The sequence below is a fragment of the Lissotriton vulgaris genome, chromosome 1_1 (assembly GCF_964263255.1).
Source record: "Lissotriton vulgaris chromosome 1_1, aLisVul1.2, whole genome shotgun sequence".
Classification (NCBI taxonomy): domain Eukaryota; kingdom Metazoa; phylum Chordata; class Amphibia; order Caudata; family Salamandridae; genus Lissotriton; species Lissotriton vulgaris.
Genome location: NC_141685.1, coordinates 344170295 through 344194341, shown reverse-complemented (window position 1 = coordinate 344194341; position 24047 = coordinate 344170295). Strand labels below are relative to the sequence as shown.

General features: G+C 44.3%; 1 protein-coding gene across 1 annotated transcript in view; it reads right to left on the bottom strand.

The window, feature by feature from the left end:
* LOC147747153 (sodium/glucose cotransporter 4-like) overlaps nucleotides 1–24047 on the bottom strand; it is a 782848-nt gene that overhangs the window by 525150 nt on the left and 233651 nt on the right. The window contains exon 3 of the mRNA XM_086952400.1: nucleotides 16320–16424. Within this exon, the coding sequence (XP_086808526.1) occupies nucleotides 16320–16424 (105 nt within the window). The remainder of the gene's footprint in view (nucleotides 1–16319; nucleotides 16425–24047) is intronic.

Here is a 24047-nt window from a genome sequence, read left to right as displayed (position 1 = left end):
GATAGCCAGTACGCTTTCGGTGTAGCGCATAGTTTTGGACGATTGTGGCGAGAGCGTGGTTTTTTGACGTCGCACGGTACGAGGGTACAGCATGGCCAGCTTGTGAACGATCTTTTGGATGCATTGACTTTGCCTAAGCAAGTTGCGATTGTTAAGTGTAGTGCGCATCGTAAAGTGACGGATGATGTTGGTCGTGGTAATGCGTTTGCAGATGAGATTGCTAAGGAGACTGCCCGGAACCTTAGCACTCGAATGTATGTGACGAGTTCGGTTAGGTGGCCTACAGAATCAAGTATGTGTGAAGATACTGTTGAGAGCGTGAAAGCAATTCAGAATGAGGCCACCGACACTGAAAAGACGAAGTGGAAAGAAAGTACGGGAAAGTTGGATGCGAATGGTTGCTGGATTGATTTGTCGGATCAGAAAAGATGGTTGTTGCCTGATGCGTATGTGCTGGCCGTTGTGACAATGGCGCATGGGTTAGCACATATTAGCGCGAAAGGTATTTGCAAGTTGCTGGCTGCTGTGTGGAAGAATGATGGCATTACGAAATGTGCTGAACGTCTGGTGAAGAATTGTATGGTGTGCATAATGTACAATCCTGGCAAAGGAACCCCAACTCCCCCTGGCAGTTTTGCTCCTCCTTCGTATCCCTTTGAGGTGATTCAATTGGACTTCATCCATATGGAGCGATGCAATAACCTGAAATACGTTTTAGTTGTGGTTTGCGCATTCTCCCGATGGATCGAGGCCTATCCCCTCAAAGACAATACTGCTTTGTCTACTGCGAAAATCCTACTGAAGGAATATTTTCCTCGGTATGGAATGCCTAGAGTCGTGTGGTCAGATAACGGAAGTGAGTTTGTTGGAAGTGTGATGAAGAGTGTGTGTAAGGGCCTTGGAATTAATCAAAAATTCCATAGCGCCAATCATCCCCAGTCAGCTGGATTGGTTGAGGGGTACAATGGCACCCTTAAACTAAAACTAGCGAAGATTCAGGCTACGACTGGACTTTCGTGGCCTGATGCTTTGCCTCTAGCACTACTGTCAACTAGGGCGACTGTACACTCCCGAATAGGGCTTAGCCCCTATGAAATAGTGTTCGGCCGTCCTGCGAATGTGTGGGGGGTTCCTAGGCCAGGAATATTCTCTGATCTTGAGTATCCGATGTTGATTGACTACTTACATGACTTGACTGCTAAACTGAGGTTAATTCACCAACAGGTTTACGACGCCTTGCCGACGCAGACGGAGGGTCCAGGCCACCAGCTCCAGCCCGGAGACTGGGTAGTAACACGCAACTTTTCACGCAAGAACAATCTGGACCCCCGATTTACCGGACCTTACCAGGTACTCCTGGCCACGAGGACTGCCGTTCGTCTTGAGGGGCGGAAAAATTGGGTACATGCTACCCATTGTAAACGAGTCCCTATTCCTTTGCCGGCAGACCCGTGGGTAAGGAAAGGCATTGCGTCAACAGAAACAGAAACATTGCCGGCGTTTGTACCTTTTAGCGACGCACAGCTTGTTGGAGAATCCTCAGCGCAGCAGAGAGCCACTGTTGAAACATTGTCAGTAAAAGACTCAAGACCAGATCAACTAACTGATCAGCAGGACGCTGTCTCTTCAACGGATCCTTTGTTTGACGAGCAGACACGTCCCGGGAAACATCGATATTCTTTGCGATCTCGCACTAAGGACAAATAAAATTTTCTTGCCTTGCTGAAATTGACAACTGCAATATCCTCGTTTCCCATGATCAATTTTGAACATTCGTATCATTGAAAATTTTTTTGTACATATATCAAGCTTCTTCCTTGTATCTTTTTACTTCCACAGCTGAGAGACATTGTGCTTGTATATATACATATTGTGTATTGAAGGCCGTAGGGCCGCGCGCGTACTTCCTTCTGGACAGTAGGTCTTGACGCTAGGTTAAAGGCCGTCGGTTCCTAGGAACTCCTGGGGATTGACTATTGCTGCACAGAACGAAGTGCGTCAAGAAACGTTGCGGACGGTCGTAGGGAATGGCATTCTCGAAGCTGAATGATTTGGAAGGAGCTCAGGCGCATAGATTCAAGCTGCAGCAACTTAGTCGTACTAAATGTTTCATATTTCAACTGTTTGTATTGTTTTTGACTGCTTCTGCGTTATTGGCGGGTGGGGTGTATTACACTATGTCCTACTTCTTACCTGCTACACCTACTCCTACTCCTTATCCTAATCTTACCACTACTGCTTCTCCCCATTCCTTTCACATGTTACCGGAACACGAGCAGGCTAGACGTGTAGAATTCCGCAACAATTCCTTTATTCAGCTCCTTCATCAGCATCAGTTAGTGGTTAACACTACTAACTGTTGGGTGTGTGGGCTGATGCCACATACTACGGATAAGGGAATTCCATATCTGGTGTTACCGTATAGTTCCCAAGGGTCAGCTCGAGCATTTCAAACAATGTTTCGAAGCGCACTGGGTTTCCACCCCATTCAAGAACAACGTTCCCCCTACTCTGGTCCTACCTCGTATCAGAAATCTTTATCGATGGCAATAGAGGATATGGAGGATGAGATCCATGACCCTTTTCTTATCCCTGAAGAAGAGGTACAAGCCTATAAGGTCCTAAGTAGAGGTGAATATAGTGTGTTCACTAGTGAAAAGCAGCTTAAAAGCTCGCCTCCAATATGGGTCGTACCCCACACTGGTAATCTTTGTCTTATGGGTCGTGGTTCGCAAGCCCTACTTGGAGCAAGTGCTTGCACTGAAAGTTACATTCTGCCAATGTTCTCGTCCCCTGTGTTTCTGGCTGCCAAGGGTACATACTTTATCTGTTATGATCGTGCATACACATGGTTGCCCGCAGACTTCATGGGCTCATGTTTTATTGCAAATCTGTTGCCTCCGACGTTCACTGTAGATGCCGATTATCACAAGACTAGAGTTGTACGAGGCGTAATTAGCGAAGAGGACACTGCCGGTCAAGAGGCAGGAGACTTTTTCAAGGGTTTCCTCCCGTTTTGGGGACCTATGGTTAATAGTAGGAACCTGAGACAGTTGACTCGAGTGGTAGAATCGACAGCTAATATTACTGCCAGTGCCCTTGGTAATATCACCACAGAACTTCAGGCGGAGAGACTTATGACGTTACAAAACCGTATGGTTTTAGATGTCATCTTAGCAGATCGCGGTGGGGTATGTAAGGTGATCCATTCGAGCTGCTGCATTTTCATTCCAGATAATGCTCCAACCGTCTATCAAGCCATCTCGAGGTTGCATAAGATCTCTTAATCCATACACGTGGATGTAGGGGATTGGACGCTACTAGGATGGTTTTGGGGCCTGATGTCGACTTGGGGTTGGAAGATTCTGATGATCATCGGGGTTGTGGTAGTGTTCCTGTTCACGTGTTGCCTTTGCGTGCAGTGTGGTCCTGCCTTATGTGGCCTCTGTGCTACAACGTGTATGAGACAACCATCTGTTACCAAGGGGACTCGGTTGGACAGAGCTATGCTACAGCAACATCTTGATGGTCTGATGAATATCGAATATGATTCCGACTAGTGCTTGCCTACATGAGGGCAAAAGGAGCGTCTGAGGTTCCGTGACAATTGTAAGTGGTGTTTTTGACTCGCACGAATATGGTCGAGTCTGGTATCCATGAACCGCAAATGACGAGTTTAGTAAGTGTGCGCAGTTTCGCTGTACTAACTTAAACCGTTCGTTTGTTATGTGGGTTTTTATCTGTACCCACGGGTTCCATCTTAGATACGGCATCCATTTTGTCTCTTGCCCTCAAGTAGCCAGCGAACGGACGCTGTCCGCTTCGCGACCCTGGGACTCCCAAGATATTTGCGGAAGACACATGTTCTTTGTAAGTGTCTTTATGACGAGGGGGTTGCTGCTGTAAGGCAGATGGCGCCGCTCGAGGCTCATCTTGCCGCACGGACTTATTGTCTCAGCCGTGCATCTCATTAGGCACGTCCCTTTGATGCCTGTATCTCGTGTTTCTCGATACCTCCCCTTTTACACCCTTTCCGATCTCCCCACTGTCTCCGTCTTCCTCTGCACCTGTCCTTGTTCCTATTTCGATCTACTTTACTGCTGATTGGAATTTGCTAATGGTGGGAAGATGGGTTTTTACAGTTGGGAACCGCCAAATGTTTCCGCACTTATGTTCCGGACCTCATGTGTTTGAAAGTGACCAAAGCGACCCCTCTGGGGGCTAATTGTGGGAACCGGGTTGTAAACTTTTGTATTCAATGTTATCCTATGGGTAAAAACTGTATAAAAGGAGCGATCCACAGAACCAATTTGAAGCAGTCTCCCCGAACTACACTCGATGTACTTCCTGTGACTTCTGTGTTCCCTGCAGCAAATAAACCTTGAATCTTTGACGCCGAAGGAAGTGTCCCGTGTCTCTGTGACTTGTGCGCCAGAGCAGGTTACCCACGAAGGTTTCAGGTGTTGTGCCCTGGCACCGCTGGGTCCAAAAAGAACCCAGTCCTTCAGTATGCCTCTTGAAAGGTCAACTAAAACCAAAATCACAACAATGAAAAACGTATATATGACAAAACGCAAGGACTCATATTACTTTGAAAGAGCAGAAAGGTCTTTTAAAGTTTTTGGGGTTCACACTTGTGGCAGGAGTGATCAATATGTAATAACGTTTTAAGAATATTCCACGTGCATGCAAAGAAAGGTCCCAGAAGCATACTTCTCGGTGTTTAAGTATACATATCGAAGACAATGTTAGCCCCATTGTGGGCTATGCTCTAAAGATGTTGCCCACAATATTCATATCTCTCTTCAGTAAGCTGGATGGGATGATCACAATATTCTAGTGGCATAAGAAAGAGCATAGAGTTTGACTGGCTCAACTGAAGTTGGATGTAATGTTGTGTGACATTAATATTTTGTGGTGTAAAATACATATTGGCTCTGTGGTGTGAGTGAGGATGCCATAGTGAGTGTGCTATTATTCTTGGCAGAGTTAGAGAAAGAGATGAGACACTGTTATCATTAAAAAAATCAACCAAATAAAAAAACTGTTTTACTTTTTTTTAGCTATCTGACTTACTAATGAGGGTCACTTTTAATTTGGTGTCCAGCTTTTTTTCTGTTCCCGACCCTGTACTGTAATGCTTTGCAACCGTTTTTGTAATTTTAAGGCTGGACTGATTGGCACCTGCTGAGGTTAGGCAAAAGCCATTGAGAAGGTGTAAACTGTTAAAAGTTCACAACTTGCACTGTGATTGCGAAGGCTGCAGATGTCAGGATTTGCAGACAGTGGTCTCACACTGAATATACTCCCCAATTTTTAATTTTAATATGCCACTGTCTGAGGCATTGTAACGAATGTGTCTTCAAGGGACAGGGTTTGCTATTGGGGCTTTCATGGGACTCAGTAAACTTTTTGCACTCAAAGGGCCAGATGCATGACCGAGTCGCAAATTGAGTAGTTTTGTGACTCGCAATTTGCGACTCACCAATAGGAATTTTCAACAGTGTCTCAGACATTGTTTGCGAGTCCTAATGGGGTTGAAAATTGCCCGCTTCATTAATATTCATGAGGCAGGTGCAAGTAGCAACCTCATTAAGAATGGCTAGCACTCCCAGGGATGGTAGCCTGCTGTCTGTGACTGATTTTTAAATAAAGTAGTTTTTTTATGTAGCCTGTTTTCCTCAAAGGAGAAAGGGATGCATTTAAAAAAGATAAATGAAATGTTTCTGTTTCATTCATTCGAGCCAACAGCAGCGCGCATGTGCTACATGCTCTGTGAGACTGCTGTAGTAGGGTTTGGGAGAGAAGCCACTCCCACTGTCCGTGCATATTTGTAATTGGCTTGTGTCATCATCTTTCCTAAATGCTGCCTTTGGATTTGTTAACAGACTAGCGAGTCCCTCTTTAGTACAGCCTTGTCTTCATTTGGAACCTCCCATGGCTACTAGCCCCTTTACTTGGTTGTTACACGGTATGGGTACTATTTTCTTTATTGAGTTTCTCCCATGTTAGGCACTCTGACGTGCTTTGCTTGCATTCAGCGGGCCATGCCAGATTTAATTTTTGAAGCAGCTGGGGCAATGGCTGGCGCTTCTTTTTAATGCTATAAGTCTCGCATTTGAATGCAAGACCTATAGCATTGCAAATTTTATCCTTCAGGGGACTCCTCTCTCAATTCACTTGGGTTTCTAGCAGTGGGGGCGCAGGCATCTCAGAAAGACCCAGGCCCCTCACTCCGCTTTGACCCATGCCCAGCCCTCTCTTTCCGCAGATACAATACCTGCTCTGAGGACTCTCCCCTCAGCCACCACTCACCTCGTGTAGGGTGTGTGCTGTATAGCAAGCAGCCTGCAACATGAGGAAAATTTGTTCCTGGCTGCACCAGATATGGCCTGTGTGATGTAGACCTCGACCCCGGGACAAAACAGAGAACTAGCTGCATGTCATAAAGAGCCAAGTAGAAAAAGTAGGACTAGGTTAGCGTAGTGGCATGGGTCATCTGAATGTCATGTTGCCAACTGGATGTTCAAGCTTGCTATCAACACATTTGTATTTATCTTTATTTAATTTTTTTAATTTATTTTTTTATTTTGCCATTTGTGTTCTACAGTTTTTGTATATTCTTTGTGGTTCTATGCCTTTCGCTCTGATTTCATTTCTCTGCACCCAGGAGATGTTATCAAGACCAACACATATATTTCACCACTGACGATCGATCTCACTGCTGCACGATCCCACTCCCATGGTGCTCCAGATCCCCGCATTAGTCTTCAGTCCATGTGGGGTTTTCTTACTAACATAAGACTCTTTTTTCAAATTTCTCATGAACGAATCATGTTCTTTCACGATAGGTGGAGGGTAATTGAGGTGTTACTGATCTTGTATTTACTTATTGCATGTAGTTCATTTGGATGGACATGTCGAGTCCGTTGTGGGAATGCGTTTCTTATTTTATGAGTAATATTTGCAGGATCACTAAATGTTTTACTTGCCTCACAAGGCTTATTGAATGGGGTTAACAGTGGATCCTCCTCATGTCATTTTATCCTCTTTCTGTATTTTGTACTTATAGTTTGAAGATGATTCAATATGCATATAAGTGACTCGGAAGTCTTATCTTAGTATCTTATCTTAGTATATTTTGTCAGAGCCGGGTTTTCTTTTCAAGGTTCTTCTCATTTCTACAGTGTTTGTTGCAATATGCACATTTAATTGGACCACAATGTTCTGTGGTGTTCTTTCTCTTTTATGGGCCTCCTTGTATATTTCCCTCCCATAGATGGTTCTGGTTTAGGCTGCATACCAAACATTCGGCTTGGGTCTACTCCCAATACGGCCACTTTTCTTTCTTTTTCTTGTTGGGCTTGAATACTCAGCCTACGGCTTTATCTAACTTACATACTTGGTATCTGTGGCATAATGTCTCTCTGCCATTTCTCTGATTTTGAATGTTGGATATTGGATGAGTTCATTTTGGTTTTCTTGGTTAGCTGACAGGCATCCAGCCATCTTAGGAGGCCTTATTGTCATTATGTTTTTATATTTTAAGTTTCCTAACTACAAGAACTCGTACTTCAAATGGAAGGTATTTGGGAATGCTTGGATGCGCATAAAACACCTCGCACATCCTTAATTATGCTTATTTACTATGGATACTTTCAATTCATTATGTTTATAGATTGACTTCAACTTTAATATTGATTTTATTTAGAGATTGAACATAACGTCATTTATATTTCATGAGGTAGGTTTGATGTTTTCTGATGTTACTTTGATACTTAAAAAGATGAAAAAAATTCTCTGAACTTTTTTGATCTCTCACTCGTGCTCTTTTGTTTCTCTCTTTTTTTATATTGACTTTATTTTCCTTTCTTCGTTTCTCAGTGTCCTCCTATTCTATATTATGTATTTGTTCTGTGTTATTTTTGTTTGAATCAAATTGTTATGCTAATGTTAAATAGTATGATGCTTTATGTACTGTGAGCTATTGGCATTGTAAATGTTAATGTTAATGTTAAAATGCATTTATAAAGCGCTAATCACCAAAGGTCTCTCAGCGCTGCATCATGGAACGACAGTCCGAGTTCCGTTGCACCACTGAGCTTGACATTAATCCTAAGAGGCCTGGTCGAATGCCTCTAGGAACAGCATTGTCTTGAACCTCCTGCGAAATGGGAGCAGTCTATCTTCCTTGCGCATGTCATTTGGTAGCCTATTCCACATCTGGTGAACACAGACCGAAAAAGCTCGGCCTCCAAATGTCACCCTACTGAAACGAGGGCAGGCAAGGAGACTGGCCTCTGATGAGTGAAGATGGCGGGCCGGTATGTAGGGCTTCAGACGGACTTTGATATATTTGGGGGCTTCACCAAACATGGATTTGTGTGCAATGCACAAGCCCTTGAAGCTTACCCTTTGTTTAATAGGCAGCCAGTGCAGTTGACGCAGCAAGGGGGGAGCATGTACTCTACGAGGCAGTTTATATATCAACCTTGCTGCGTCGTTCATGACCACCTGGAGTTTCCTCAGAAGAATACCCTGGAGGCCAATGCAGACTGCATTGCCATAGTCTAAACAGGATAGTATTAAAGCAGTCACCACCGCCTGCATAGTGGTGGATGACAGCAGGGTCGATAATTTCCGAAGTTGGCGCATCTATCCGATGCAGCTTCCCACAACAGCAGACACCTGGGTCTTCAGGATCAATCCAGTGTCCAGTCTAATACCTGGGGAGAATACCAGGACTTCTGTCTTGTCGGGATTCGCCTTTAAGGAATTGGAGGTCATCCAATCCATGGTGTAGCAGAGAATGTTCTGGACGTTCCGCTGTGAATCACAGGAGTTTTTAGCTGAGTGTTGTCCGCATAGTTAAAGACCTGGCAGACTGCCTTTGCCAGAGCCTCAATCAGGGTTTGGAGGTAGATGTTAAAAAGCAGGGGGGACAATGCCGAACCCTAGGGGACCCCCAGCGAAGATTGCCTTGCTTAGACATGAGGGGCCCGATTCACAGAGTGAACTTAAGACTCAATCCTAAACTTACTACTATTTTGGTATTCACAGAATGCACTTACTACTTTTGGCATTCACAGAATGAACTTACTACTTTTGGTATTCATAGAAGTTAGGATTTTGTCTTAAGTTTGTTTTAAGACAAACTTAAGACAGACTTAAGACAAACTTAAGACAGACTTAAGACAAAATCCTAACTTAAGTCTGTCTTAAGTCTGTCTTAAGTTTGTCTTAAGTCTGTCTTAAGTTTGTCTTATGACAAACTTAAGACAAAATCCTAACTTCTGTGAATACCAAAAGTAGTAAGTTCATTCTGTGAATACCAAAAGTAGTAAGTGCATTCTGTGAATGCCAAAAGTAGTAAGTGCATTCTGTGAATACCAAAATAGTAGTAAGTTTAGGATTGAGTTTTAAGGTCATTCTGTGAATCGGGCCCGAGGTCTCTAATTGGACCTTCTGCAGACTTCCTTCTCCAAGAATGAAGCGAAGCACTGGAGAGCCATCCCAATGACTCCCAGCCACCGCATACGAGCAAGTAGCTGCCCATGATTTACTGTATCAAAGGCGGCTGAGAGGTCAAGTAGGATTAAAGCTGAGTGGGGCTTCTTGTCTGCTGCCAGTCGTAAATCATCCCAGACTGAGAGCATAACTAACTCTGTGCTAATATGCGCCCAGAACCCAGCTTGCCGATGATGCAGCAGGTGGTGTTGTTCAGTGTATGATGTAAGAGCTCTAAGGACATGCTGTTCAAGTACCTTGGCCAGGAACGGTAGTTGGGAAATGGGGCGATAGTTTTTCAGATTCCTAGTATCTTCCCCCGCTTTCTTCAACAGTGGAAGTACTATAGCTTCCTTAAACTTCTGAGGTACTGTTCCTGAGGTCAAAGATAGATTCAGAACAGACAGCACCTCCGCCTCAACCAAAGAAATAATAATTTTGAGCACTTTTGGAGGACAGGGGTCCTCAGGTGACCCGGATTTGTTAGCCAGTAAGCAAGCCAGGTCATGTGGTTTGAGCACAGGGTACCAAGACAAAGAGAGGCCCAAAGAGTCAGAGGGATCCTTCTCCGCTGAAAGTAGGCAGGGAGTAATGTGCTTATACTTAATAACTGTGACGATATCTTCGACTTTATTTAGGAAGAAGTGGCTGGTTTTTGCTCAATCGGCCCACTCAGCTCTCTGAGTACAGTGAATGTCTCTTTTTGCATATCACTTGCCTCACTGATCCTAGCTTCAAAGTGAGCAGACTTAGTTTTAATAAAGGAGGCCTTATAGTGAGCCAATTTAGCTTTAAATATCTCCTTGGCTTCTGGATTGAGGGATTTCCGCCATGAATGCTCAGCTTGACGGAGAGCTTGTTTTTCCCCTCTAAGCTCATACGTGTACCATGGGGCCCCTATCGAACTATGCATGATCCTAATCCTCCGAGCAGGAGTAACATTATCAATGGCTATCCTTAGTCGATATGAAAGAGCTTCAAGTTCTAAATCTGTGTCCATGGACAAGGGTCTAGGAGCTGAGGTCCTACTCAAAGCGTCCCTCAGATTGGCAGCCTCTAATTTAAGCTAATTCCGTAGTACCTTCCACCCCGCCGGCACCTGCTTGAGGCGACTATCAATCGGGAGGAGGAGGCAGACCAGGAAGTTGTCGGACCAGCCGCACAGTGTACAGTGAGCCTGGAGTTTAATCATGGACGTGTTCCAAATAAGGTCCAGGGTGTGACCCTTCTCATGTGTGGGGGACTCCACGATTTGACGCAGCCCTAACATGGTCATAACATCATCAAACTTACAGGCGGCGCCTTCTTTCAGGGGCAATTCCCAATGATACTTAAAGTCACCAAGGACCAAGATATGTTGACATTTCGAGCGAAGATTGCTCATTACTTCAAAGAACAGATCATTGAATAGGGGGAGACCTGGCGGGGGGCGGTACACAACTACCACTATCAGACAAGAGGAACTAAGTCCGAGTTTGATCCCCAGGACTTCTGCCCCATCCAGGCTTTCCTCCACTATTCTTTCTGAGGCCAGTGTCCTGTGACTAAAAAGCGCAACCCCGACACCTCTTTTGTTGCCTTGGAGGTTAGAAGTCCAGGCAGTGAACTCAGGAGGAAGGGAGACCACTAAATCAGGTCCTGAAGTGTCATCTATCCAAGTCTCTGAAAGTGCTAAGATGTCCAGCTCTGTCTCCTGCAGAAGGGTGAACATTTCGAGGCTGTGCTTAGTAAGAGATCTGGTGTTTAATAAAGTGACCTTCAGGCCAAAAGGGGCCTCTGAGCACGCCTGTAAAGAATCTACTGAGAGAAGATTCTCAGCTAGCAACAGCTTACCAACTGGGGCAGGGAGGGCAGTCCCGATGGACAGATGTTTCAAATCTACCAATTCTTCCTTGGAGTAGCGCACTTTTCGGCCAGGGGTCCTGGCCTCTGGCCACTGTTGGGCGCAGACGGGCGCAGACAGGCTTGCCTTCGGCGCGCCTGCTGCGCGTCCGTCGCAGCATTGATTTTACTGCGCGAGGGAGGGCGAAAACTAGACTGCTGACCCTGAGTGGGTGGGAATGAGCCAAAGCTTTCTCCACTCAATCAGCACATGCTGTGGTGGACAGGAAAGTGGCTCAGCAAGAGGGGGAAATGGCGGAACAACAGTGGTGAGTGCAACACAAGAAATAGCAAAGTTACAGCGTTTAAAGAGGACCAGGGCATTTTAAAATACCGACAGCGGCGTTTGGCAATGTTCACAGTTCAGCAGCATCAATATATAAAAGGAAAAAATGTGGATCTGGGTATTACTAAAAAGCTAAAAAGAAAGGCAAAGTTCACACACTCAGTAGCATCCGAATACTTGCACGCCTAATTGAATCATGCCAAGCACAGAGCTTTTACAGAAAACAGCCAGAGTCTAATCAGCTAAATAATAATGTATTTTATTTATGTGTTTATCAAACCTGCAGCGGCATTTACGCACCACTTGTAGGTTTTGTAAGCACATAAATAAAAGGCATTATCATTTACAATGCCAATAGATCAAACTCCAGCAAATGCGAGACCTATTGAACTGTAAGTGCTTGTTTTTTAAGAGTAGGCCATGGGACCACTGCCTGCTCTTAAAAAATATTTCTGCAAACACTCACAAAGGGGGAGAGGTCCCCTGGGGACCCCTTTCTATTTGTGAATGGCTTCACACCTACTTGGTGTAGGTGGTAAACTGCAAGTGTTTGCCACTGCAATTATGGTCGCAAAATAATCATACATTTATGTGAGACTCGCTATTAGGAAGGGTCACTCTTGGCACGTCCCTCCTTAAAAGCGAGTTGAAAACCTTATTTTCCGAGATGATAATAGGTTACCGACTCACAAAATAGTGTTTGTACATTGGGGCAGGCCAACTTTGCAGATGCAACGGGTCATACATCTGGCCCTAAATCTTGGGGAACAGTCAATTGGGAGATATTCTGAATTCAGAAACCTCTGCATCCTGGTAACTTTGGCCTTCCCTCCTGTAATCTTCTTGGTACCCCATAAGGTGGGTAGGGGCTTCACATGAATCATCCTCTGATTATTCAAACTATCACTCCAATAATGCACTTTTTAATATGTCTGCGACCTCTGTATACTTCGCTACAATTCCTCCAACAAGGTCTCTGATCTGTCACATGTTCCTGAGTCTCCCCCTCCTTTTCCCTTAAGTCCATGGAGATCTCAGAAGAAGTTACCTTCTCTCTAACGTCTTTAGAAGTGCATAGGGGTGTGCAAACAGTGCATTATTAGGCAGAATTAAGTGGAAATTGTACAAAATTACTGGCCTATATGCAAAATCAAATCTGTCATTTAGTGCGATTTTTGAAGCTGAAGTGCATGCCTTGGTGTATTGTTGTGCATTTAATGCTAAAAAACAATAAAACATCAAAAACATTATTATGCGTCATGACAAAATGTGTACTTTCACTTATCAAATGTAACCCAATATTTCTGGAAATAAACACTAGATTCAAGCAAGCCTGGCTGATGAGGGGTGATGCTCCAAAACCAGGCCCAGATTGCTAGTTTCTGGTCCAGGGAGGACCTGGTTTGGCAGTTCGGACTGGACTGTTCCTATGAGGGACAGGGTCATAGCTGATTTGCAAATGGCTGGGTCCAACCTAGAGTGGGTTGTTGAGCAAAAGAACAATAAATTAAACCCAGATCATTGTGAATGGGGGTGAATGTTTGTATTGATCAGCATTATGTCCATCGTTTGTTCCTTTTGCTTTCAAGGATGATTCTTAGCATCAGAGACATCAAAAGGGTTGCTATGAATGAAGCATATTTTTATAAGGATCAGATATGTACAACATTTATTCATGAATATGGCAAAACTCTGCAGGAGTTCCATCACAATCTAGTGTCAGCATGTGGGTAACAGGAAACATAGAAATCCTGCTAAAGAGTACATAAGAACATTGGCTCACTAATTCACAGGCCTCTGAGCACTACAAGGACTGTAATATGATGCCCATGTCTTTTCCTTTGACCCAGTAGTGATGGGCTCATTTCAAAACAAAGGGTCTCTTTCTGCACCAATGTCTGTGATTGGCCCCGTTTCGGATTGAAAAACCCATGGCCAGGCCACTCATTTCTACTACGAATACTCCTATGTCCTTAAACTTGATGGAAAACTGCAGACAAAATCCGGCATCTGCCCTTCGTTCATTTCATGATAATGGTAATGTTTGCAGGTAAAATCCAAGTACCACATTGATCCTACAAAAAAATAAACTTCCAATGGAGGAAATATCGTTGTGTAAAGCAAAAATTAATCAGGCAACTCTAACCCTACATCTTTTTTTTTAAAACAACCTCTTCCAGGTTGACAGATCTACAAAGGTAGGCCAGAATAACCTCCTTTATAACTCACCACACATCTGGTTGATTGTTCAAGGAATATTGTGCGAGTAACGTATGCAGGAGTCTTCTACTTGTATATCAAATACGAGTCAATGAAGCTATGTTGGCAGCTATATGTCATCTTGGTACCCGGTACGGGAACAAATCTATGTGATCCTTGTATATCACATTTGAGTCCATCTTACAAGTGCAGTGGGTCAGTAATATTGTACCTCGGGTGCTGGGCCACAACATCTATCTGTAATCCTTGTATGTTACATCTGGGAAGACCTAAAAGGGGCCATTCTGTCAAAAATATTCCAGATGGGTTGCTGGGGCTGAAGTAACTCAGTGCACTCCTTGCGTACTGCATTCAGGTTCACCTTCTAGGAACTACTGTATCAGGAGTATTGCAAAGTATTTCTCATTGGAAGTAAATTTCTGCAGAATGCAGCACACATGCAAAGAGGAAAAAGGAGGCGAAATAAAGATATTTCTCCTTGTTTCACCAGTCTCAGTCGGCGTACCTTTTTGTGCGAACCCATGTTTACATACTTGAGTAAATATAGGTGTGTGTCAAAATAATGGGATGCCCATGCTCCGCCTATGTAACACCTATCTGATGAAAAGTAACCAAAGGCAGTGTTATGCGCTTGCATTGTCTTACTTTGTTTTTTACACAGCCATGCTTTGTATGGCTTAGTAAATACCAAACTAGAATTTGCATGAGTGCTACTTACAAAAAGTGACATAACCCGACACAAAGTCTTAGTAAATATGGGACTAAATTCTTTATTTTGTCAATGAATTTTATATAGAAATCTAATCTTTTTTTTGTTCTAATTGTTAACTCCATCTTGCTTTTCGTTAATATTTTAGTTTGCACCCAAACTGTAAGATAGACCTAATGGATTTGTCAACTCTTTCTTCCTGCATACCTCATATGGTGCACACTGGCATGAAAAGTCAGCTTTGGAAGACCTGGACTAAATGCCATGAATCTTGCAACAAACTGGAGGCAGTGAACATGTGCTGTGTGTTCTCCTAGCCTGGAATTTCTGACAGCGAACCTTCTAACATACTCTTCTGAAATCCAGTGATTTCACAGACTCTAAGGGGTATATTTACCAACAAGTCACTTAGCGCCGCACAGAAAGTGACTTTGCTTCGCTGCGCTGTGTGACGGCGAAAGAGGGTGGATGCACCATATTTAAGATTATTTAGCAAATTCCTGTCATTTTCCAGAGTTGCAAACAATGGGCGGGCTAGCGCCAACACAAGCACCCTTGCACCATGCAAGGGGGCCAGTGCTGTAAGCAGGATTGTTTTTGTGCAGCACAAAACAATCTACAGAGGCATTTTCCTCTTTCTATGTTTGCTGCAGAATTCACCACACATAGAAGGAGGGGAAAATAAGGAGAAATAAAAATATTTCTCCTCGTTACGCCTCCCCTGGAAAGCTAGCAGTTTTGATGCAGGCCCAGGATGACTGCTTATGGAGTAAATCTGGGAATGCACTAAAATCTATGGCTGTGGCATGGGAACACCTGCACAACACCCATGGAACATGCCTTGTGGTATTCTGGATTTATCAAGGCACTCAGAGTCACCCAATGTGGCCTTGTGTGCCTTGATAAATCGGACTTAAGGGTTGCGTCACTTTTGTGCCTCATTGCATCATGCAAAAGCGACAACCCTATGAGAATTATGCCCCTAAATGAGGTGGGGAATCCGCCGGTGGGTGGACGAGGATACCCACTAGTTTACAGCACATTTCCTGGTACCTACCGCCCGACTCAAAATGAAGCCCTAAATCTAAAACAAAAAACATAGCATGCTAGAGCCAATGAAAGCACATTTACTGACAGACTGCATAGGCGCTACATTTAGTTACTATCTTGTAATTCGTCTCTGTGTCCTCATGATTTTCACTCCATGTCCTGGGTTGACCGATACAACTCATTTCTTTTTTCCTAGCAGATGTAATTCATTTATTGTGCAATTGGAGCATCAATGCCACTTTGGAGCGTTATTGACTGTGGGATTCTAACGCGTTTGATCACAAAAGATAACAGCAACCCACACTTGTTTTTCTTTAAATATTTGAGAAAGGACTTGTGATTTAAATAAATATATCAATTTCTTTACGAAGGACAAGAACATGTGATCGTGCCCTTTAGCTCCAACAGCTTTCCACTTTCCAACCTATTCGCAGAAAAATTAATTGCAGTGTGGCACACCGAACCCAGACGAGTATGCAAACGTTTGCTTTATCTTAAACTTTGCCCACTGACCGGTGCATAAAACTGCAGAAGGCATGACACAACAAGTTGCAAAATTTGCTGTATTAACTACGTGACACGCTTCCTGGTTTGTAAGCCAGTTTTCCCCCATTACTGAATAATCAGACAGACAGCGGGTCAGTTACGCCTGGCATGGATTCTTACATTCCACTCGAAGCCTCCGACCGCCAGGCCTCCAGCCGCCGCGGTGCCCGCCATGCCAACGAACAGGCCGCTCCCCACATTGCTCGACATGAGCGAAGCCCCGATCTGCAAGAAAAGCACAGAAGAGAAGAGAGCATGAGGTTTGAATGTATGGCAGTGCATTGTACTACATGCGCCATCTTGGACCAAGATTGAATTATTAAAGTAGAGCCATTGCACATTATCACTTCTGCTCTACATATACAAAATACAACCACATGAGCACTAGTAAAAATAATATTAAACGGAAATTGGACCCTAAATGTCGATATTTCTATTCATTTAAATAGTTAAACACGAAACAGGCAGCGTTAGCAAGAGCTGACCTCTTGATAAATTAGAGCAATAAAAATGCATCCTTGGTGATCAGTATGGCACTCTTTGCATTGAACAGGATTTGCGCTTGGATATGCAGCCATATAATATACTGTGCACAAGTAGCTCTGCAGGAGACACTGTACATTATTCAGCCTCCAAGTGAAGTAAATAACACATACCTTGGCAGGCTAAACTCTGACTTTGTGTGCATTGGCGCCAAGCTGTTGCTGCTGCTGCTGCTGTCTGCTGACTGTATGTGAGCTATCATGACTTTTATTTTGGCCTTGGCAGCGGATTAATCAAATGTCAGAGCAGACGCCTAGGCTTGACCCTGGCTACATGAGATGCATGACCTTTGCTGTTACCTGGAAGAGTGCTCTACCAAGCCTGCTCTCATAGTCAGCAGTGGATAACTGGCCCTGGCTTGGGTGTAAGCATAAATCGGTGGTGGCCCTGCTTAGCTACCAAGTTTCCCAGGTCCATGCATTATGTGCTGCTCCATGTCAGGTTTTTGCTTTGATTTCTGAGACTTCTGGTCTTATTTATTCCATTATGAAATAGGACTATAAGTCGCGTAAGTAAAAAAAACTAAGCTGAAACAGCACATCACACGTGGACCTGGAAAACTTGCCAGGGCTGAACCTGTTTTTGTGAATATTTAGAGGCCATGGCAGTACTGCCATTTGGTAGATGGGAGAGATGAAAAGTCGACTGCAGTTTCTGTTGCTCAAGGTGAGGACGTTTCTAGACCAGACCTGCCCTTTTGTCTGTCTCTGATTACTGCTTTTGCAAGTCAAAACATGATATACTTGGAAAGTTGAAGGCTTTATTAAGATGAATGACCCCAGGTTAGCCCTGGGTTCTCGCCAACTATGCTCAGCAACAGCCTGCCTTCCACTCCTGGAATCCACAATCTAGAATCTAGTAGAGGAAGCATCCTGCTGCCAAGATACAACACATCCCCCCTTTTCATAAACAAAACAATGTATATACAACAAAAAGTTAACATTTGAAAACATATATACACAATTACAAGAGGATAATTTGCTCACTAACACTCATAGCCCTTGTCTCAAAATGGCTACTTAAATGTTCATAACTAACAAACAAGAGTTACAAACACAATGAGCATTTGTTCACCAATAAGGTGCATATGCATACATTGACTATAAACAACGTAGGTTTCACTCACACACTAGTTTCAAATTCTCCTTCTTGTTCAACTTCTTGAAATCAATTTCCTGACACCCAGACTTGACCATCCCTGCTGGCCCCTCCACAGACAGGGTATTCTCCCTTTATGTGGGCGATACAGGGACTTATTTGTCACCGAGTGTAGAGTGGGTCTACAGATCCACAACGTATCTTTGACCTTTCTCCTCCAAAAACCACAACTCATCCCTACTGACTATAAGCTTTCTCCCAACATGCAGTTAAAACGCTCCATTAATCTCTCCCCCCTGGAACGGTATGCAGTCCTACAATGCTGAATTCCCACCTTTTCCAAGAAATACTCTAACTCTCCCAAAATAAATTGGGGACTAACTTCTGTCAGTATTGAGGCAGGACTATCCTCTCAGCAGAATACATCCTCACAAAAAGCAAATGCCTTTGATGCCATTACTCTTATCAATGCCAACTCTGGCCATTTTGAGAAAGAGTCCATCTTCACCACTGCATACCTTTTGCCCACACCCGAACACTTAAAGGGACCACATATTTGAATATGCTAATTTTCCCATGCTTGCTCAGGTAAGTCTACAGGTGATATGGGGTTTTCAACCACTTGTTTCAAGTGACTAGTGTTCAAAATCTTGCCTAATGCTTGTTGTTCCTTCAACCCTTACGATTATCTCCCCTTCTCAACCACATAAACCTTTCTCATCGCCTTCCTACCCTGAAATTCCACTTCTTCATGGAAATATCCTAAAACTGGATTTGTTCCCACAAAATCCATTCGGTTAAACATCTGGGGAACATCTGGGGAACACTCTCATCCAATCCTTCCCAGGTCAAATTGTTTATGATCATTAACGGTGAACATGAATCAGCACAAACATGTACCTCCTTACACTTCAAACTTACTGCACATTTCGGTGGGCGATACTCTTCACTAGTCTCCCCTGACTAACCCATAAACTGTGGTCCCATTTCACTCACCACCAGTCCGTCTCGTACCCTAGTGCTTCTTGTTCACTCACCAAATTCACCGCTCTCTAGGACTCTAAGTTGTCTACCATCTTGAACACTCTAGAGAAGTGACCCATCCTTTTACATATGAAACACCTTGGCAGCAGGGCAATTAATTGTCTCAGCCATGTGTATCTCATTCACACACCTATTACACGCTCTCTTCTTCTCAACATCTTGAGTTTTCACTACATTCATGTCTCCCTTGTTACCTCTTCATATTTCACCACTTTCACTTCACATTTATTCCCCGATTTACCTGCTCCCTTAGCAGCAGCACCCCCAATTGCTTGACATAGCGAGAATTATTTGTGGTATTCCATGACTTGATGTCATTTGGAATCAATTCATGTCCCTTATTACTGAGAGGTTGATCCTGGGAGAACATCATCTCCTACTTGTGGTTGTTAAGCTGTTCTTCTTTATAATAAATCTACCTGGAACCTACTTCTTGTGTGGTTGGAATTACTACAGTATTCTCCATATGTCTAGCCACTTCAATAGTCTTATCCAAAGTGGGGTCTTTCAGGCCTAATATTTTCAGGCCTAATATTTTCTCCTGGATCGTCATATTGTTTGTCCTGGTAACCATTTGATCTATTATAATCTCATCCCTGAAATCTCTGAATTTAGATAAACTGGGCAACCTTCTCAAGGCTGCTACATACTGCTCAATGGTTTCTCCTTTATATGTGCACGGGGAAAGTACTTGTATCTTTCTATCACAATGTGAATCATACTACCATAAAGCTCTTCCAACGCTCTCAATCAAACAGGGTTTCAACCCATCAATCAAACAGAATTTGTCTAGTGCTGCTTATCACCCATGCGGGTATCCAGGCACTAGAGGGGAGTGCTGTTGCTGTAGGTCGGTTAGTCGAACAGCTGGGTTTTTGGGCCCTTTCTGAATTCTTGTGGGATGGGGGCTGTGCGGAGGTGGAGGGGGATCCGTTCGGTCGTGAGGTCCTTTAGTGTAACCATTATGGTTATCCCTCATTCTCTGCAATGTAGAAATTAGGAAATGAGGATGTCTTTGCTTTGCACCGCTGTACATTGAATGTTTTCTTTTGTGTCATTATTTTAAAAACAAACTGCAATGTTGATTATTATTTTTTATTTCTGGGATTCGGTGTGTACATTGACCAAGGCCGAATACCAAACAGCATCACATATTATTTTTCCTCGGTCAGCAATAGCTCCCCGGCTTTCTTAGACACAACACGTTAGCACATCTTTGTAGCTTTCCACTGTACAATGTTCATTTTATAATCCAGAGCCCGCAGTGTTTAGCTCAGAGAGGGGAATTCCAGCAGAGCTCACCGGTCCCGGAACAGATGACCGCCTGGGCACGCAGCCTGTGCAAACTGAGTTTACACCACCAGAGGCAGACCACCTGACTACGCACACCAGGTATGGGGTTTGTTGCTCCCAGAGACCATTAATAATAAAATAGTCTCCCTGCGCATACATTGTAAGGATTAATTTAGCACTCTAGATTTACATCATGGTGGCATTCTTTGTATTTTACAGTTTTATAATATTAATAATATTTATGTTGCTTTCTATAATCAGTATCATAATCGAAGCAAGCTGGCTTCATGCAAGACTACATCAGTTGCAATAAAAATATTGTGAACTTTCTTTGTGTCTTATTTACTGTTTTGCTTTGAACACATACGAAAGTGAGTCAGTGAATGAAAGGCAATGATCTTTTTTTCCACTGTTCCCTGAGGGGACTAGAGTGTTGTTTTTTTGTGTTTCCACAATTACCTGTTGCTCTGTAAGTCTAGGAGCACATGTAAGGCGCTGTGAGCTAGTCAGGAATTCGGTTCACTAGATCCTGATTTGGCAGAGTGACTCAGTCCCTGCATTCTGTCATTCTGGTGTCCCAAGATATAGGTCTGTAAAAGCAGAATCCCTGTACCCACGTTGGGCGCCATTTTACAGGGATTATGCTCAGGAACAGAACTATGCTTGGGACCATAGAACATCAGTATGTAGGGGATTGAGCCACCACACCACATCACTATCTATGAGCCTGAGTCCGACTTGCTACAGTGCCTAACTTGCCCTTCTAACTTCTCTAGAGAGACAAGTGATTTCGCACCCCAGAACGCAACACTCCCGACCCTCTCAGGGATCATGGTAACAGGACATACCATTTCATTCTCTCACTCGTACTTTTCCACAAGAAAATAGAAAAGAGACACAAAGGACATAATGCTTATTTAGCTATTGTGCTCTAAAATACGATAAGTGCACCACAATTAGAAAACAAATATATGTCAATAATGTCATCAGTATGGTTAATAAACCGTATACAATAAAGAGCCCTGCCATGTTATCTGACATATCTGCCCAAACCCTCCCCCATCTCTGAAGCTAAGTGGTTATAAATAAAAACAAGCATTTGCAATGCAATAGGTCTCGCATTAGGAAAGTTTGAGCTATTAGTCTTGTAAATGACAAATATTTTATTTATGTGTTGGTTTTGAAAATAGCGAAATTAATAGCTTTGTCATTTACAATGCCAATAGTTTTAACTTTCGCAAATGTGACACCTATAGCATTTGTAGTGCAATATGTGCTGTATGTACGTGACTTAGCTGTATTGATATTACAAATAACAATGGCTTTTAATTTTTTTAAATAATTAATACTTAAATAAAAGTTATTGTAATTTATAATGGCAAGGTTGAGAAACATTTATGCCCCCCAACACCACAGCCCCGACAACAATGCTATTAAGGAACCAAAAGGAAAGACAGCTTCGTTTTGCGTGGCTTAGAGTGTTACTTTAGTTGGAGAAACATTATAGCCTTCTGCTTGTATGCAGCACACAGGATAAGTGATGTATTTCAAGTTGCTGCCATAATATAGGAAAATGCATGGGTACCTTAAAAGTGCAAGACTAATCCAATACCCATCAATAAACCAAAAACTTGCTGCCTCAAGTAAAGAACTACAATACCTCTTCAGGAGTAGTAAGTGCTATATTAAGTGCAGTTCCAATAAAATATATTGCACACACTAATACTATAACACTCGGCGGCTGGGCATTCAACCGTAGTCCACAAAGGTTGCATAATAATTTCCTTATACTGCTTGGCACTCACACTCCCATAAAACAAATCTTCTATGGGTCATGTCAATCCCCTAGGTCTGTACCACTCCACAGCAATAAACCACCCATCGAAATAGCAGGAAATGATGCACCATCATGGGTGTGAAATACTGTGCAAATGCTATAATACTGTCACAATAGCAAGATCGCAAGTTGTGTTAACATTAGTAGACAAATATAAAATGTTCTAGTCTACGCCTATCACAGACCAAGCCTTCTTAGTCCATCAGCCTTGTCAAGACAGCCACCTGTCTGCCAGGATGCATGAACGCAGTTGTAGAAGGAGCAGATAACGGAAGATGCTTCAAAAACACCTCACTAGCCCTCTAACTCACAACGCCTGTTGTCATCCACCACTAGGTCTCCTGTCCCCTTCCACATGTTGTGGGGTAACACTCCTCCTCCACCAGGTGTCACAAGCCATCTGACCCATAAGGGCCCCAAAAGCTTCTTCAGGGACACCTGCTTCTCCGACCTCTCACCATCTCCACTCAGTCCCCTCACCTTGCATGCACTGAAGACTCCCAGCTTTTCCAGCTTGCGGCCCCGGGGAAAACCCCGCACCTGCGCCTTCCTCTGTTGGGCTCGCTGCTGCTGGCTTAAGCCAGGCCGGGCGGGGTCGCTGGTGCTGGAGGCCATCGCGGGCCCAGCGCTCGCGCTCCCCAGGGCCGCCCCTCCCACTGGCGGGGGCTGCAAGCCGCGCGGGGCCGAAGAGGCCTGCGCCGTGTCCGCCATAGGAACGTTGTCAATGCCCGCACGTGGAGGCCGTCGCGGGCCCAGCGCTCACGCTCCCCAGGGCCGCCCCTCCCACTGGCGGGGGCTGCAAGCCGCACGGGGCCGAAGAGGCCTGCGCCGTGTCCGCCATAGGAACGTTGTTAATGCCCGCACGTGTTTACATAAAGCTTCGCTTGTTTTGTTGAATGAAGACCTGGTGACACCCCTCCGTTATCGGCATGCTGGGAAGAGTAGTTTTCTAAACAAAAGAGCTGAAACGTAATAAAAGACGGACTTATTTGATGTCGTTAGAAACAATGTGTCTCTCATTAGGAGCCATCTTGAAATGGAAATAGAAATGTATCTTTTTAGGTACGTTTAAATCTCGTTTATGCATATGGACCCGTCTGTTAACAAGCCAGCAACAAAACAAAAATATTATAGGGCGGCCAATCCGCTCGCGGCCGACCGGAAGTCCCGCCTCCCGAGGTCCGCGAGCTGCCGGTCCGGGGTAGCCCGGGTCCCCAGGAGGGGGCCGGGGAGAAGGAGGAGTGTGGCGCCTGTTGCGGGGCTCCTCTGACCTGAGGTAGCCCCAATTTAGAAGAGGAGAAGCGAGGAGCGGAGCGCGAGAGGAGCCCCGCTGGAAGAGCGCAGTTGGTGAGTGGGGCCCAGGGCTGATGTGAAGTGCGTGCGTGCCTGTGTGTATGCCTGTGGGGGAGGGGAGGGGAGGGAAGGGGGGGAGTGTGTACGCGCGTGTGTGCGCGAGGGAATGTGTGTGCAAATGCGTGACTGTGTGTGATTGAGAGAGAATGCGAGGCGAGGGATAGTGTACCGTGTGCCTGTATGTGTGCCGTGTGCCTGCGTGTGCGTGTGAGTGCGTGCGTGCATGCAGAGGGGTGGGGGCTGCCTGTGTCTGTGTGAGAGCCAGGGCTTGCACCGCGCATGCGCAGCTATCAGACGCGCGCTCCCGAGGTGAAATCTGACAATGGGAAAGCGCGCGTCTGATTGCTGTCCACTCTCCTAAATACGGGCAGCATAAGTTGTCGAGCTGATGCATTCATGCTTCGCATGAATGCCACATCAGCTCGACCTAAAAAATGACCCTGTACCTTATTATATATAGGTGAATGTTCTAAATCTCAGCTATGCAGCACTCTTGTCTCAGGACCTTCACTCTATCGGTGTGTTTTTCTAGAATCCCTGTCCTCAGTTCTATGACAAGATATGTGTATTCAAATAGCAGGTGCAATCATTTATTCTGTCTAGGTGTTATTGTCTGACCAGAGAGAATAACAAGGGGCAATGTTGTTTGACCTTGCCTAGACTGCTCAGACTAAATCCCA